We start from the raw sequence: 15,523 nt of genomic DNA, 5'->3' as shown, positions 1-15,523 counted from the left end.
TGAAATAGATAATTAGATAATTTTAGCTTAGCTTATACCATCCGTTATGCATTAAACGCGCATGCACAAACGTATTATGTGCATGTGTAGAGGTATTGCACATGCATGAACGCATTATGCATTGACACATGCGCAGAAAGTTTATAGCTTTGAGATCCGGATTATAGATCATTCCGGATTATGGATGTCCGTATTAAAGACTTTTGACTGTATAATAATTTAATTAAATGTATTTAATACACCTTATTCATTTTGCACTTTTAGTCTGAATATTATGCTTTAAGTCCTGAAATCCGCACAACCTCTGGTCCCAAGCTTTGCGGATTTCTGGAATTCTACAGTATTTTAACAACTATTGAAAACGTATTCGGAAGTTAAATAATAATAATTTTCATCTTATGTTCACGAGACATCCTTGTCCATATTAATCTTCAGTTTCTTCTTCCTTTATGCGACCTTATCACAACTCCTCCCTTCATAAAAGAATTTTTCTCGACTATGGAAGGAAAAATTCTAAATACTTTTTACTGCTTTCAAAACACAAGTGGTAACCATTTAAGTGATAATAGAGAAGCCAGTTACATTACTCTGCACTTATTTCCAGATAACATAAGTGCAAAAATACAACAAAAAGATTTAAACTACTCCTAATGTCTGCTTAATACAAAATACTTTCCTCAAATTTTACAAAATGCTAATACTTAAGATAAAACATTTATTTCTAACCATTTTGAAAATGAAACACACGATGCAAACAATTTTAAATTGACAAAAATATAATTCCAAAATGCTACAAAAATCATTTTTCAAACAACAGTTTACAGAACAAAAAGGATTGGCTCCTCCATATATTTCATATGCTAAAGTTCCTGCTGTCCATACATCTGATCTCGAATAATCAATCACTGAGAAAGGACATGCTTCAGCATTTAGAACTTCTGGTGCCATTAATGCTATATTTCCACCTTTCTCAGAATCATATGAATTGTAAACCAAATAGAGGCCTTCATGACAGCACCCAAAGTCAGTCAAATCCAGCAGAGGAGGGTCCATACTGTAAATCTAATAAAATATTGTCAGTCTGTAAATCCCGATGAGTAATATCATTTTGAAGCAAGTGTACTAAAGCTTCCAAAAGCTGAGTAAACAGTAGCAATGCTGTGTGACCAGAAACATCTATTCTTTTAAATTGCAATTGTATCTCTTCATAACAAGAAATAGAGTCATATTTCTACCACATCCATCACTCAGAAGACGGACAGGAAGGGCTTGTGGATAGTTAATGAAGGCACCAGGAAGCAGAGGTGTTCGATCAGCAAAAGCAAAATGCATTTCAGCTATATTTGGATGAGGTCCCAATTTCTTTCTCTTGACTTTATGTTTTGTCAGCTCACCCAAAGAAAACTCGCCAATGGCTGGTAATGTCTCCTTATACATTGCACGCCATATAACATATGCATTTGATTCAGCATTATAATTGAACATCACTTTTACAGCAAGTCTATTTGGAAGCAATTTCTCAGAAGAAAACGTCTTGATAGAAGTGGGTTTTTTTTAATATCAAATTCTGCGGATCTTGTGTTCCTTCAGTATGCGATATAATAAATTTTGTTTGGTGTTGAACATTATCACGAGTTTCAGTTGCTTGTGCTTCCGAGAATTCTGCTGGCGAAACATCCGCAAGGATAGAGCATTCTTCTAAACTGATGTCTGGAATTTTAATTGCCTCCTCTGTATTACTGGTTAACTTCCTTTCTTCTGAATGCTCATTATTGATGACTCTTTCACTTTCTATCTCTTTCTTTTCTTCCGATCTGGAATCTAAGTCTTCTGCACTCGCTCTCTCTAAACTCCTGCGCGCATGCATCGGACTGGAGTCTCTACAACATTCAAGAGAACCGTTCGTTCCCTAATTTCCTCAATCAACTGTGCAGTTTTATTCCCTAACAAATACTACTCTTTATCTAACTCTACTGGAGTAACCGCTGCCTTTGTGGTGACCACACCAAAATCACCTTCAATGGTGACTTTCACCAAAGGTAAACATTTACATTCTTTGTCCAAAGGCTGTTTCACCCATACAGTTTCCCCTAATAAGTCACTAGCATTAATCCAAGTACTATTACACAGATCTGTTCCAGCTCCAGTACCTCTCAGATATTTTCTCTCTATCCCGTTAATTACTGCTTTCTTGAAATACGGCTCAAAACATTTTTCTAAACTCTCCGTTCCTAGATTATTCACCAGATTAGCCTTATTCTTTTCCAGAGATGGACAGTTAGGTCGGATACGTCCGTCATTTCCCCATTGGTAACACCTTATTTTCCGCAATTTCTCGAAACCTGCTTCATTGGAAACTTGCTTTTTTTAGGAATCTCCACTTTTTTATGCTCCTCTGATTTCATTCTTTGATGACCACTACTTTTCAGATTATAACTACAATTGGAATTTACATACCACTCTCTATCTCTCTCAAATAGTTTCTTTAACCCCGCTCTCTGTTCTAACTTCCTCGTATCTCTTCGCAAAGCCTCATACTTGTCGCATTTCTCTGCTAAAATGGAAGCTGTTTTAAATTCTCCCAATTGTCTAAGTAGTGCTCTCTTATTTCTAGAAGGACTTGCCGCTTAACTTGCTCGGTGAGCATAAGTTTCTTAAGACCTTCGAAATCTTGAGCTTCTACTGAATCCAACTAATTCTCTAAATACACTCTCAATTCATATACTAAATCCACCCATAACATTCCGTTTTTTTTCCTAGAATGTTCTTCAAATTTTGTTTTTAGTGCCCAAGAACTAAGCTTGAATCTCTGCATCAGTAATTTCTTAACATGCTGATAATCATCTGATTTATCTGCTGGTTCTTTCACTATTGGCTGGGCTACATTGTGAGGTAATAAAGGAATTAATTGCAAGACCCAATCAATCTCATTAATGTTCTCTTTTTGAGCTTGTTTCTCAAATAGCATAAAGAATAATGAAATATCCATATTACTCGGTTCAAAACGCGGTACTAGATCTTTCAAATTAACTTTTTTTCTCTAGATTGTTCAACTGTCCAAACCGTGGAAGCTAGGCTATTATTCTGAACCACATTCATCAGTTTTAACCTTTCCAATTCAAAAACTCACTCCCGCTCCCATTCCCTTCTCTCTTGTTCACGTTCCCATTCTGCTCTCTCTTGTTCCCGTTCACGTTCTGCTCTCTCTTGTTCACGTTCACGTCCTGCTCTCTCTTGTTCGGCTATTTCTTCTGCTTTTTTCTGCTCAGCTGCTGCCCAAATTCTTGCCGCATATTCTTTCGCCGCTTCTTCTTCATAGTCCTCAGCATTTAGAACAGCCTGCTTAATTTCTCTTACTCTATTTGCCTGAGACACATTTGTATCAAACTCCTCCGCTAACTCCAATAGCAGAGCTTTAGAAAATTTCCTCATAAGCTCACCCATTATCGAAAATTAGAGAAAATTACCTACCCCAAAATAAAATAACACAAAAAGAACAACAGGTCCAGCTCTCCAAAACTGAATAATACCCTAATAATTCTGAACACAAATTTCCTTACAACACTAAATGAATATATCTATGCCTACATACAAAACATATATCAAAAAAATTAATTAAGAGGCAATCTTTTCCTGCTCTATTTAACTATATAAATGTTGTCCTCTAACTCTGGACTGATTTAAAAAACTAAATTTTTCTAAAGCATACCGTTACAATACTTCATACAATTTAAACAGTTAAATTCCAATTAGCAAAGGTAACCACAAGACTAACTTTCAAAAACCACAAGAAAACTTTTGATCTCCAAAAACAGAGTTATATCCAAAATATACCTAGCCTCGAGTAACTGGTATAACTTCTCCAAAATCACAAAAATGGTACTCACCAATTTTGAAGACGCCTTCGATTGACTCTCCTGGCACTAATATGAGACATACTATATAACTATGAGATAAACATAAAATACATAATTATTTCCTAATGGTAAATTTACATATATATTTATATTACTCCATACATATATATTTATATCTATATTACATAACTTCTTACTTGAAGAGATTCATTTGTTGCTCCAGTTTCATTTTCCATTTTATCTAGAGCTGTAAATAATAATAATATCATAATTAGTTACTAATCAGACAATTAAAATTTAAGCTAGTTAAATATGACAATTCATTATTGCATCAAGAAAGTGTGCACTATATCTGTGATACTTCAATTATCATACAACAATTCCATGTCCCTACCAGGGTTAGATTTCTTTGGAAGAAATATGTTTCTTCCAGGACAGTAGAAGAAGAAAATGGAAGAAATTAACAATGATGTATCCGGCAGGCTGCTAAAGGAAACAAGTTTAAAGGGAACAGTTCTTATTAAAAAAAAAAAAAAAAAAAAAAAAAAAAAAAAAAGTTTTATTATTTCTGCAAATAAATACAAAATAATTAACTAATCTTTCCTAAAAGATTAACAAAATTAGAAATATTATTTATTTGGAATGGTGATGGTATTGTTATTAATTTACTAAGCTGATATGGAAAGTAATGCGCATAACTCCTGTATATCTGACAGTATGAAGGTTACACATGCGTAGTTACATCAATCAACTGAAGAATGACTTAGCTTAGCAATTTTGTTTGTTTCATTAAAATCTAAAGTCACTAATTGTTGGTAATCATGTTTAAAACAATCTATCAGCCTGCCAACCATGAACTAACAGCCGTTATTAAGTTTCTGAATGCAAGAAAAGTTCGACTTCGTGAAATATCAGGTGTATCAGGTAATACAGTCAAAAGTCTTTAATCCGGACTCGTTTTGGCGATTCCAGATTATCGGTTTTTTCAGGATTATAGATCATCAGTTTAAATCTGGTAAGATGGCATGCAGAAATTATAAAATTAAAAATATGAAACCGTAATTTATGAAATGAGCAATTATGATCTAAAGGCTATCAAAATTTACAAAACAGAGCTTAATATTTATCTGTTTACTGTACTAAACATTTCTTTCAATGCACGCATGCGTAAAGCATACATTACGCATAGCCGAAATTAGAAAAATTGCAACCAGAAAACTATTTGATGACGAGGAATTTGATTTAAATCATATCAAAAACGGAGTACATCGAGATGAAATACTACATTTAGTAAGGAATTATAATCGGAATAAAATAAAAAAAATCTGCTCTGAAGATAAGGATAGTGCTGACAGATCAACTTCCAGTTCATTGCGCGCCACTATGTCCCCCCCCCCCCAGAGCAGCGTGAAATTGATAAACAGATTTTGAAATGGTTAGAGAAGCAAAAGATATGCCTTTATCCATTTTTTGCAGCAATTCCTTTTTTTGCTTGATGGACATCAAAACATGCTTTCGCTTTGTAGATCCTTTGGCAGCTCTAGAATCGGAAATTCTTTTTGACATAATCGAAAGTTCAAGCTTACTTTCATAAAATTGCTCTAACAGTCTGCAAAAAAATAATAAGCCAGATCCAATTAGAAGATTAAGGAACAACGCAATCTGCAACATTAACTGAAATAGATAATTTTAGCTTAATTTATACCATCCGTTATACATTAAACGCGCATGCGTAAACAATGTAATATGAGCATGCATAAACGCATGTGCAGAAAGTTTGTAGCTTTGAGGTCTGGATTATAGATCATTCCGGATTATGGACGTTCGGATTAAAGACTTTTGATTCACTTACCTGACGATACCTGATGCAGAGAATGCAATGAGTGAAGATATGATGTGAAAGTGGGTAAGAAAGTTTAACAAAAGAAGGGAAAATACCCATGATGTAAAGTGCAGAGGATGTCATTCATTGATCATCTAAGAGTTGGTGTACTGCAGCAACAAAAACGTTCATTTCTATAGGCAGGTCAGAGTTTCCGATTTGTCAATGCATTTTCAAAATACTTCACTATCTTTATTACGTGGAACTGTGACTGATCAATGGAATTGGTCAGTAATAAGTAATTATGAATTGTGTTCATGATGCGTACTGAAAACACTAACGAACATTTAAAAACGGAAAGCCATGGAAATAGCCTTGGAGTTTTTGCAGTAATATGCGACAGAAAGAAACAATTTTTTTAAAAGGATTGTCACCGGCAGTAAAACATGGATTTGTTACAAGATAACTTAAACGAAATAACAGTCATTGAAATGGCAGCATACTGCTTCCCCCAAACCCCAGAAAGCAAAGCCCTCTCTTATTTCATGAAAAAATCATGTGCACTATGTTTTAGGACCGTCAAGGAATTTTGTTAGAGGACTGGATGTAATAAAACACAGCAATAAATGCTACAGCTTACTGTGAGACACTGAGGAAGTTATGGCATATAATACAGAATAACTAGCATGGACCTTTTGGTATTGTGTTTGTGCATGACAACTCACAATCATACTGCAGAGTAACAATGATGCTGCTTGATTCCTTTCACTGGGAACAATTTGGTCACCCCAGCTCCTTTTTCTATTTGTTTTTTCACCTCAAGAAATTTTTTTTCTGGCCAGCAGTTTGCAACTGATGTTGAAATCAAGGTAAATGTTCAGAACTGCTCAGGTTGCAGGCAACTGAATTCTATGAAGACGGTATGTTGCAATTAGAGCCAGGATATGATACCTGCTGAAATTCACATGGTGAGTATGTCAAAAAGTAATTTAAGGTGTGTAGAATTTTCTGTAATCAAATTCAAAGGGAAAAAATGCTAATCTTTCTTAATATGCAAACAGAATTTACTTTCTGAATGATCTTTGTATAATATGTTACTTGTTGATGATGTAGATTCAGTTTTCTAACTGCAAATTAAATTTTTGTTTATGTTCTTTCTGAATAAATACATTTATTTCCTATTTTTAGTTTCAAAATTCAGCCACAGTCAGAGATATGAAAGCAAATCTCGTACCAGGTACCAAAACATACGTACACATTAACAAATAAAATTATTGCAGGCATACAAATGAATAAAAATATACAGATAATGATAATATTTAAATTGATTACTAACACAATAATATTAGATGAAAAATATACCATATTTGCCGGCATATAAGACAGCAATGCGGACGTTGCTTTTGAGCCATAACTTGCCAACAAATTTAAGAAAATTGAACTGTAGAAATTTCATACACTTAAAAGTCGTTCACAAAAATTGGAAAGTTTAAACAAACCCAGCTGTTATCATTGATGATAAAAAAAAAAAAAAAAAAAAAAAAAAAAAACCAGATTGCTATGTATATAAAGCAACTTTTGGTGTGAGTATGGATAAATCAGAAAGTACCATATTTTCTCGTCTTTTGAATTTATCATTCACCAACAAAATTTAGAAAAAGAAGCAGTTATCCACCAAATCAGTGTTTTATCGTTAGATTCAAGGAATCCACAGGTTAGAAATCTTTCTGCAGGATTTAATGAAAGCTTTGAATTTTCAGTTAAGTAGAAAACAGTTTTTAATTATAGAGTGCAGCAGGATCTTCAAAGTGAAAGCATGTTTTGATGTCAATTAATCATAAAATGGAATTGCTGCAAAAAAAAAAAAAAAAAAAAAAAAAAGGATAAAGACATACCCATTTCAAAACTGTGTGAGGAGTATTGGATAGATATTGGTACAGGACTAAAGAAAACCACATGACTTCTTTTTATGACCTATTAAACTATACACACTTTTTGCTGCTCATCATTTAAGCTTATGTTTTCAAATTATTCTAACTTAATTAAGAGTTCCCTGAAAGCAAGTTGAAAATGACATAAAAAATTACAAATTTTAAAATTAAATGTCTTCATGAATTTTTGTCATATGGCAGTTGAATTTCTTAACATTTTATTTTATATTAACGAGTATAAAACTTTCCCAAATATGAATATACGGAAGATCGCATTAAAAGTTAGATTTCGTCAAAATAAAGGTCAGGTAAAGACTTTTAAGCCCAGTAAGGGGACATGCATATATATATATATATATACTTTTGGTACACTTTTGTAAAAAAGGGAGGTGCGAAACTAGATGTCATAGTAGTCTCATATACAAAATTTCAACATTCTACAGCTTATCATTTTCCAGTTATAAGAGATAAATACATATAGACATACATACATACATGCACATGTCATGAAAAAATCACTTCTGAATCTATTTTACAATTTGTTTATGACGGAAGAACTCTTTTATTCTGTCCTACATATAGAAATGCAAAAAAATCCCCCAAACTGATTAGGTAATGGTCAAAATGGATATTTATATTAAAATATGATACCAAAATTTTTCGAGATTAGAAGGCTTTCTTTACAAGGAAATAAAAAATCATTTTTTTTTTTATTTGGACACTTTATTCGTAATGAACAACAACAACAAAAAAAAAAAATCATTTGCTTTAATTGATGTTTATGACAAAGTGATGACTGAATGGATAAGACAGTGTCACGGCGAGAGCAATGGACACTGAAGCAGCTGAACAATTTGAAAGCAAATTCAATGAACTCCTGAATAGCAATTCAATGAACTCCAGAACCTATTCATAAGACTGATAAGACTGTTTCTAACAATATGTGCTCCTCTGGTGAACTCTGCAGAAAAGGCCCCAACTAGTGCCCATTTCATACCCATGGCTTGGCAACATTTGAAATCAGTTGGTTTATTGGATGATACAAATTTTGTCCCTATAACAGACAGGTGTCTAACTCAAACTTCACTTAAAGTTAATTAAAGAAAACATCTTCATCTACAGTCTTTTATCCAAACTGTAAATCCATGATTCAGCCAATGGATATAAGTACGTGTTGAAATGTATAGATGCCTTTTAAAAACATATGCTATATTTTCTGAACAGTGATAAGATAATGAATATTTTAAAATAAAATCTGCTAGATAGAACATTTCAAGGTTATGAAAGAATGTGTCTGAAGTTATTTTTAAAAATGCTTCACATAATTTGTGGCCAGTTACCATATTTCATGATGGTATATGCTCCTCTGGCGAACTCTGCAGAAAAGGCCCCAATTAGTACCCATTTCATACTCAAGGCTTGGCAACATTTGAAATCAGTTGGTTTATTGGATGATGCAAATTCTGTCCCTGTAATAGACAAGTGTCTAACTCAAACTTCACTTAAAGTTAATTAAAGAAAACATCTACATCTTAGTCTTTCATCCAAACTGTAAATCCATCATTCAGCCAATGGATATAAGTACTGCATAAATTGAAATGTACTAGATGTATAGATGCCTTTTAAAAATCTATGTTACATTTTCTGAATAGTAATAAGATGATGAGTATTTTACAATAAACTCTGCTAGATAAAACATTTCAAGGTCATGAAAGAACGTGTCTGAAGTTATTTTTAAAAAATGATTAATATAATTTGTGGCCAGTTACCATATTTTATGATGGTGATGATGATAGAACCATAAATTTAAAAGTTTTAGGAGAAAATAAAAGGCGAAATTTTGCAATTAATGACATTTGAAGTAATGTGGAGAAATGATAATAAATGAAGATGTAACAGAAGTTTTCCATTGCAGTGACTACCATCTTTGCCCAAAACATCAATCAGCCAATGGATGGTGAAATCTATAGCAGGGGTTCTCAACCGGTGGTACACAAGAGAAAAATAGGTGGTACGGTAAAAAAGCAAAGTATTTTTAACTATTAAATTCAAAACCCCAAAATCCTGTCTGAGTTTTTTCTCTAACACTCGTAAATTTATGTGATCTGAACTTTGTTCAAGAATGGTGGCAATTTTTGTTTAGATGGTATGCGTTAGTCAAAGGTTGAGAACCGCTGATCTATAGTACTATCCATGAATGATATGTTCATTTCAAAGGGTGCCTGGACTGGGAGTCCTATCCCTATCGAAGTTGCGTCTCTTTTCAAACATTACTGTCATAAGGTGCATAAGGCATGTCTTTGTGAAGCAAGAAATATGGCATTAGTCCTTGAAAAAGTAGACTGTGAAGATGATACAAGCACTGGAAAATCCGCAACCGGAGAGTCGAAGCACGACATCAGTACACAGGCAGGCAATGCGCGATGAGAGAAGTAACGTCTATCACTGTGGCCGTCATCGCTGGAACTGGGCGGAGAAGAGGCTGGATGATCTAAAGTTGTGGTAGGTCATGTGACACAGAGCATCCAATGGCAGTTGAGAGAAGTATTTAGAAATTGAAGGCTGAGGGGGTCACATGCAAGCTGTGATTTTTGGAAGTTTAAGGTGTATTAATGAACTTAGAAAGTTTTTCAAAGAATTTTTTTTTTTCCCTAGCAAGTATTAATTAAAGATATTAGCTTCTTCACATATGGTGAATAGTATAAATAATTTTTCCATGGGAGTATCTGCTGTTTTTAGCTGGTCCACATTGGATCTTAATAAAGTGAATAATTTAAATAGATTGCTGTTTCCAAAAATAAAGTTTAATTCTTTTAAAGTAGAAAATATATCAGAAAAATTATTGCGATTTTCTTGGCTATTGTTATTCTGGTTTTTAGCAGTTTGAATATGCTTAGATGAAGCTTGTGCATAACTTTTGCCTTCAGTAAGTGTAGCTGAGTGTGAAGTATTTTTTTTTTTTTTTTTGTTGTTGTTGTTGTTGTTGAAAGTTAAATTTGATGAGCTATTATTAGTTCTGGATGTATTTTGGGGAAATTTCTCGCAATCGCGATAGGATGCTGGATGATTTTTTGAACAATTTGCGTAAATTGGATTATCTATTTTTCCTGGTGTAGGACAATCTGAAGTTTTATGATTTTTGGTACATTTGACATATCTTGGTAAGAAGAAGCAATTGTCTGATGAATGGTGGAATCTTTGACAGTTGTGGAATTGTGGAATGATGTTTTTGTTAATGTATTTTTCTATGGTGATCATGAAAAGTCCTAAGTGTGTTTCATTGTAAACATTTTCTATGTTGGCTGTTTGCATGAGTTGTGCTTGAAATAGTGGCATAGGTTGTTTGGTTTTAAAACGTGTTAATTGAACTACTTTGTAGACTGTGTATCCTAAATTTATTAATTCTGTTGAAATTTCGTCTTTGTCTGTTGTGATTGCTAATCCTCTGATGACTACTTTTATCGGTCTTTTATGTTTAGGTGTAATTACATAGTGTTCTATGTTGTGTGTTTTTAAGTCTAATGTTAATTGGCGGTGATCGTCTGGGGTGCTTGGTAATAGTTTAAGGTATTCTCTGTTGACTTTTACAAAGAATATTGCTTGTGTGAGAGTATAATTTTTTTAAGATATTGATTGTGAGTGGCGCCATCTTCCAGCTTTATTATAATTGGTGTTGGGTATTTATTATTTTCTTGGATATTATTAGCTTTTTGAGTGTTGTTAATTAATTGGGATGATTGAGTAATGTTATTGCTAGTATCTGATTGAGTGGTAGACTGAGATAGTACATTAAAACTATTTTTAGTGGCAATTAAATTTGGAGGTGATGTTTTTGGTAATTTAACGGTTTTGGTGGGTTTAAAAAATCCATCTGGGTCCCTTTCAGTATCAGAAGTTTCTTCTTGCTTTCTTTTAGAGTTAGTGTGCGGGTGAGTGTAGCTTGCATGTGATAAAGCAAAAGTTAACTTACTCCTCAGCGCTATCAGGGACTGCTTCTTTTCTTCTATCCTCTTTTCCAAGGGTTCCGTATGATAATCTCTTTCCGTAACTGGTCTTCCAGCTGATTACAACCTGAGTGAGTCGATGTCTGATTCCATCATAATTTCCAATGTCCGAATTTCATTTCTCAGCGTAGCGATTTCTGCATCCATAAGTGCAAGCTGCCCGTGGTCTAAGTCCATTGCCGTCGTATTCGAGGTGTCCCGGAGTGACTCCGGATCCGTGACTTTATCTGGTGGAACTGTTCGCTTTTAGGAGTCTGCTTAGTACGAGCCATTATGACAAGTAACGCTTTCGTTAAAATGAGAGGCAAGAGGTTGCTGAGAACATAAAGATTTCAGCTGACAGTTTAGTGAGATTTTTTAAATGGCAATTACAGGGCTTGAAGAATGGAACTCTGTAACTGAACTAAAGCTTATAATTATCTATAAAAGTCTTTTAAAAAAGTAGTAACATACAAAAAAAAAAAAAAAAAAAAAAACTTTACAAACTTACATTAAATGAAATGTTTAACAAAACAAATTTAAAAATATTGAGATTTTTGTAAATTTTTATTATGTTCATAAATATTTTCGGCAAAGTGCAAAATTGACCAAGTTGCCGAACACAATTTCAGGAAGTTCGCAAAGTGCCGGTTTTCTGAGTATCCCCGAAGAATTGGATTTTTGTCAATTTTCTTTGACTTTTTAAGTGTAAAATCAGTTGATGTGTACATGGATAAAGTTAAGCGCAATGTCATTTTTGTGAAATTCTGGGATTTTTTTTAAGTGAAAATAGGTTGATGTGTAAATGGATACAGTGTTTGTGCAATTCTTAAAAACGCGACATGCAGTGGGCGATTCTGCTCTTTCCCCAATACTTTATTTCATAAACAACTATTTCATATTTGGCTCTACTTTTATATGCAACCTATGATCACCAAATGTGGCGATATGTGTTCTGCCCTGGTTTTTGGCGCCATTCCATGCTGTGGGATGGTTTGGTGGACAATGCTGTTTGTATGGCAACCCTTTTAACATTGAAACTTAGAGACCAGGTAACAAGATTTTAGATTGTGTGCAAAGCAAATTTAGTATTAAAAGGTACGATGTTGGAGTTGTTAACAAGTCTTTTGTTCACGGGTGTGCTTATGCGGATAGAAGCGCATTTTTGAAATTTCTGTGGGAGTTAGGACTTTTAAAACGGAGTTTGGCGTGTCCGAAATGCGGAGCTGATATGAGAAGTCGGGTGAAGAATGGTGTTTTTGATGGATATGTATGGATTTGTAGCCACATACTTTGCTGGTAAAGTATGTGGCTGTCAGCAGAGTTTAAGATTTGGATTGTGGTTTTCATGTAGTAAGTTAACTTTGGAGGAAGTTTTTATTGTTACTTTCGAATTTCGAATCACAGAAAGACATGATATAGCAAAATCGTGGCACTTTTGTTGACAGACATTGTGTGACTGGCGAAATTTTATTAACGTATGTATTATGGTAAGCATATTTTATTTTATTGTTTTTATTTTGTAGAATGCTATGTTCTGTGGGAATCAGGACTTTTAAAACGGAGTTTGGCGTGTCCGAAATGCGGAGCTGATATGAGAACTCAGGTGAAGAATGGTGTTTTTGATGGACATGTGTGGATTTGTACTGATAAAGTATGTGGCTGTCAGCAGAGTTTAAGATTTGGATTGTGGTTTTCGTGTAGTAAGTTAACTTTGGAGGAAGTTTTTATTGTTACTTTCGAATTTCGAATCACAGAAAGACGTGATATAGCAAAATCGTGGCACTTTTGTTGACAGACATTGTGTGACTGGCGAAATTTTATTAACGTATGTATTATGGTAAGCGTATTTTATTTTATTGTTTTTATTTTGTAGAATGCTATGTTCTGTGGGAATCAGGACTTTTAAAACGGAGTTTGGCGTGTCCGAAACGCGGAGCTGATATGAGAACTCAGGTGAAGAATGGTGGTTTTGATGGACATGTGTGGATTTGTACTGGTAAAGTATGTGGCTGTCAGCAGAGTTTAAGATTTGGATTGTGGTTTTCGTGTAATAAGTTAACTTTGGAGGAAGTTTTTATTGTTACTTTCGAATTTCGAATCACAGAAAGACGTGATATAGCAAAATCGTGGCACTTTTGTTGACAGACATTGTGTGATTGGCGAAATTTTATTAACGTATGTATTATGGTAAGTGCATTTTATTTTATTGTTTTTATTTTGTAGAATGCTATGTTCATTGTTTTTTTACTATGAATTTCTGTTGTTATTTGAATTGTTTGCAATTTATTTTAGTTTATTTTGTTGATTTGTGCACCATGCCTAGATTGTGCAATTTGTAGATGTTTTTTTTAAGTTTAAACAGAATGCTGTGTACATGGTATTCTTTGAAATTTATTGTTGTTATGTTAATTTATTAAAGCGAGGTGTGCATAGTTCATAGATTCTTTCGCTGAGTAGATTGTGCAATTCGTAGATTTTTTTTAAGTTACAACATATCGCTCTGTACATGGATTCTTGTCAAATATTTTTGATTATAAACTTTACTTTTTTGCTATCTAAATTTTTTGTTTTTGTTTCGGATTTTTAGGTTAAATTGTGTGTTCAAAACGCGTTTTTGGAGACATTTTCGGCTTAAAGTTCGAAATGTAGACAAAAAATTTAGATAGTAATATGGCACCGTAGAGTTTCTCGCTAAAAATGTTTGGCACGAAATTTGGCAACCTGAGGGCGATTACAAGAGTAGTTCCTCATATTTTTAATTTTATAATTTCTACACATCATCTTATTAAATTTAAACTAATAATAAAAAAATCTAGAAATCTACGAAGTTCCGAGGATTCCGGATCTCGGACACGTTATAAAACAGCAATGTTGTTACATTACAAAAATAAAATGCTGTCTTTTTTTTCCACGGAAATATTGGTACTTACGTATTAACGCAACCAGGCCAAAATTCGCATAAATCGCCAAATTTGGCGACTCTACTTACGGCAACCCTACGTGTTATGGGGGTGTACTACCACAGCAATGGTTTTCGGCGGAATTTGCCGAGAAAAGAAAGACTTTTTTGGTTACTGTACCTAACAGAAGCGCCGTTACCTTCATGGAAAAAATTTGCGAAAATATCAAGGAAGGAAGCATCATTTATTCGGATTGCTGGAAAGGATACAATACAAGTGAGTTCGAAAATGCTGGATTTCTGAATGGAACTGTTAATCACAAATATAACTTTGTGGATCGCAACAAAAGGCGTTCACACACAACACGTACAGCGCATGTGGGGCTCAGCCAACTGGCCCAACAAAAAACAGAGAGAAACAGCCCGTCATCATCTTGACTCATACCTTATCGAATTTATATGGTGTCAAGCTCAAGCTGTTAATGGCGAAGACAGTTTTCAATCAGTGCTAAAAGCAATAGCCAAAAGATTTCCGCCGAAAAAATAATTCTGCAACTTATTCAAATTCAAACCGGAAGGGTTTAATTGCTATTTTATATTTTAAAACAAAATAATATAAAAAACTGTATTAAAAATTATCTGTAATTAATAAATGTACATTTTCTTTCTATTCATACTTTTTTACTCAAACTTACAAATCGCGCTAACCTGGTTGCGATAATACGTAAGTACCGAAATATTTTTAAAACTTTGGAGCAAAACATTTATATATATCAATGAATAAAAATCCCGGCTCTAGTGTAGAATTGGGTACCTCTTCGATTAGCGACAATTTTTTGTCAAAATCACCGACAACATGCACTATTTACACATTTTTTAAACATATATATATATTTTAGTTTAAATTAAGACGCAACCACCATTAGGATATAGCATAGCACTCAATCTAACATTAGACCTGTATTTTTAATTCTTAAATGAAGAATTTAAATTTTAAACATTGCAATAAACGCAACAATATGGCAAAT

At 33.7% G+C, this 15,523-nt stretch overlaps 1 protein-coding gene across 9 annotated transcripts in view; it reads right to left on the bottom strand.

Moving 5' to 3' along the window:
• LOC118202798 (protein IMPACT-A-like) overlaps nt 1–15,523 on the bottom strand; it is a 65,234-nt gene that overhangs the window by 49,562 nt on the left and 149 nt on the right. For 7 of the 9 annotated variants that reach the window (XR_015041398.1, XR_015041397.1, XR_015041396.1 and 4 more), the window contains exons 2-3: nt 8,951–9,079; nt 4,055–4,104 (exon numbers count right to left, since the gene is read on the bottom strand). Coding sequence is in view for 5 of the 9 variants with exons in the window: in XM_035375026.2 (XP_035230917.1) it covers nt 4,055–4,104; nt 8,951–9,020 (120 nt within the window). In the remaining 4 variants the exon portion in view is untranslated. Of the gene's footprint in view, nt 1–4,054; nt 4,105–8,950; nt 9,080–11,580; nt 15,488–15,523 lie in introns of those variants that run through there. The other 2 variants (XM_035375013.2, XM_035375007.2) reach the window with 2 other exon arrangements.

Source organism: Stegodyphus dumicola, chromosome 5, assembly GCF_044657685.1.
Source record: "Stegodyphus dumicola isolate Sdum_Otavi_A_Nest chromosome 5, ASM4465768v1".
NCBI classification, from domain to species: Eukaryota; Metazoa; Arthropoda; class Arachnida; order Araneae; family Eresidae; genus Stegodyphus; species Stegodyphus dumicola.
The sequence above is the reverse complement of the archived record's forward strand: the minus strand, read 5'-3'. Positions and strand labels throughout refer to the sequence as shown.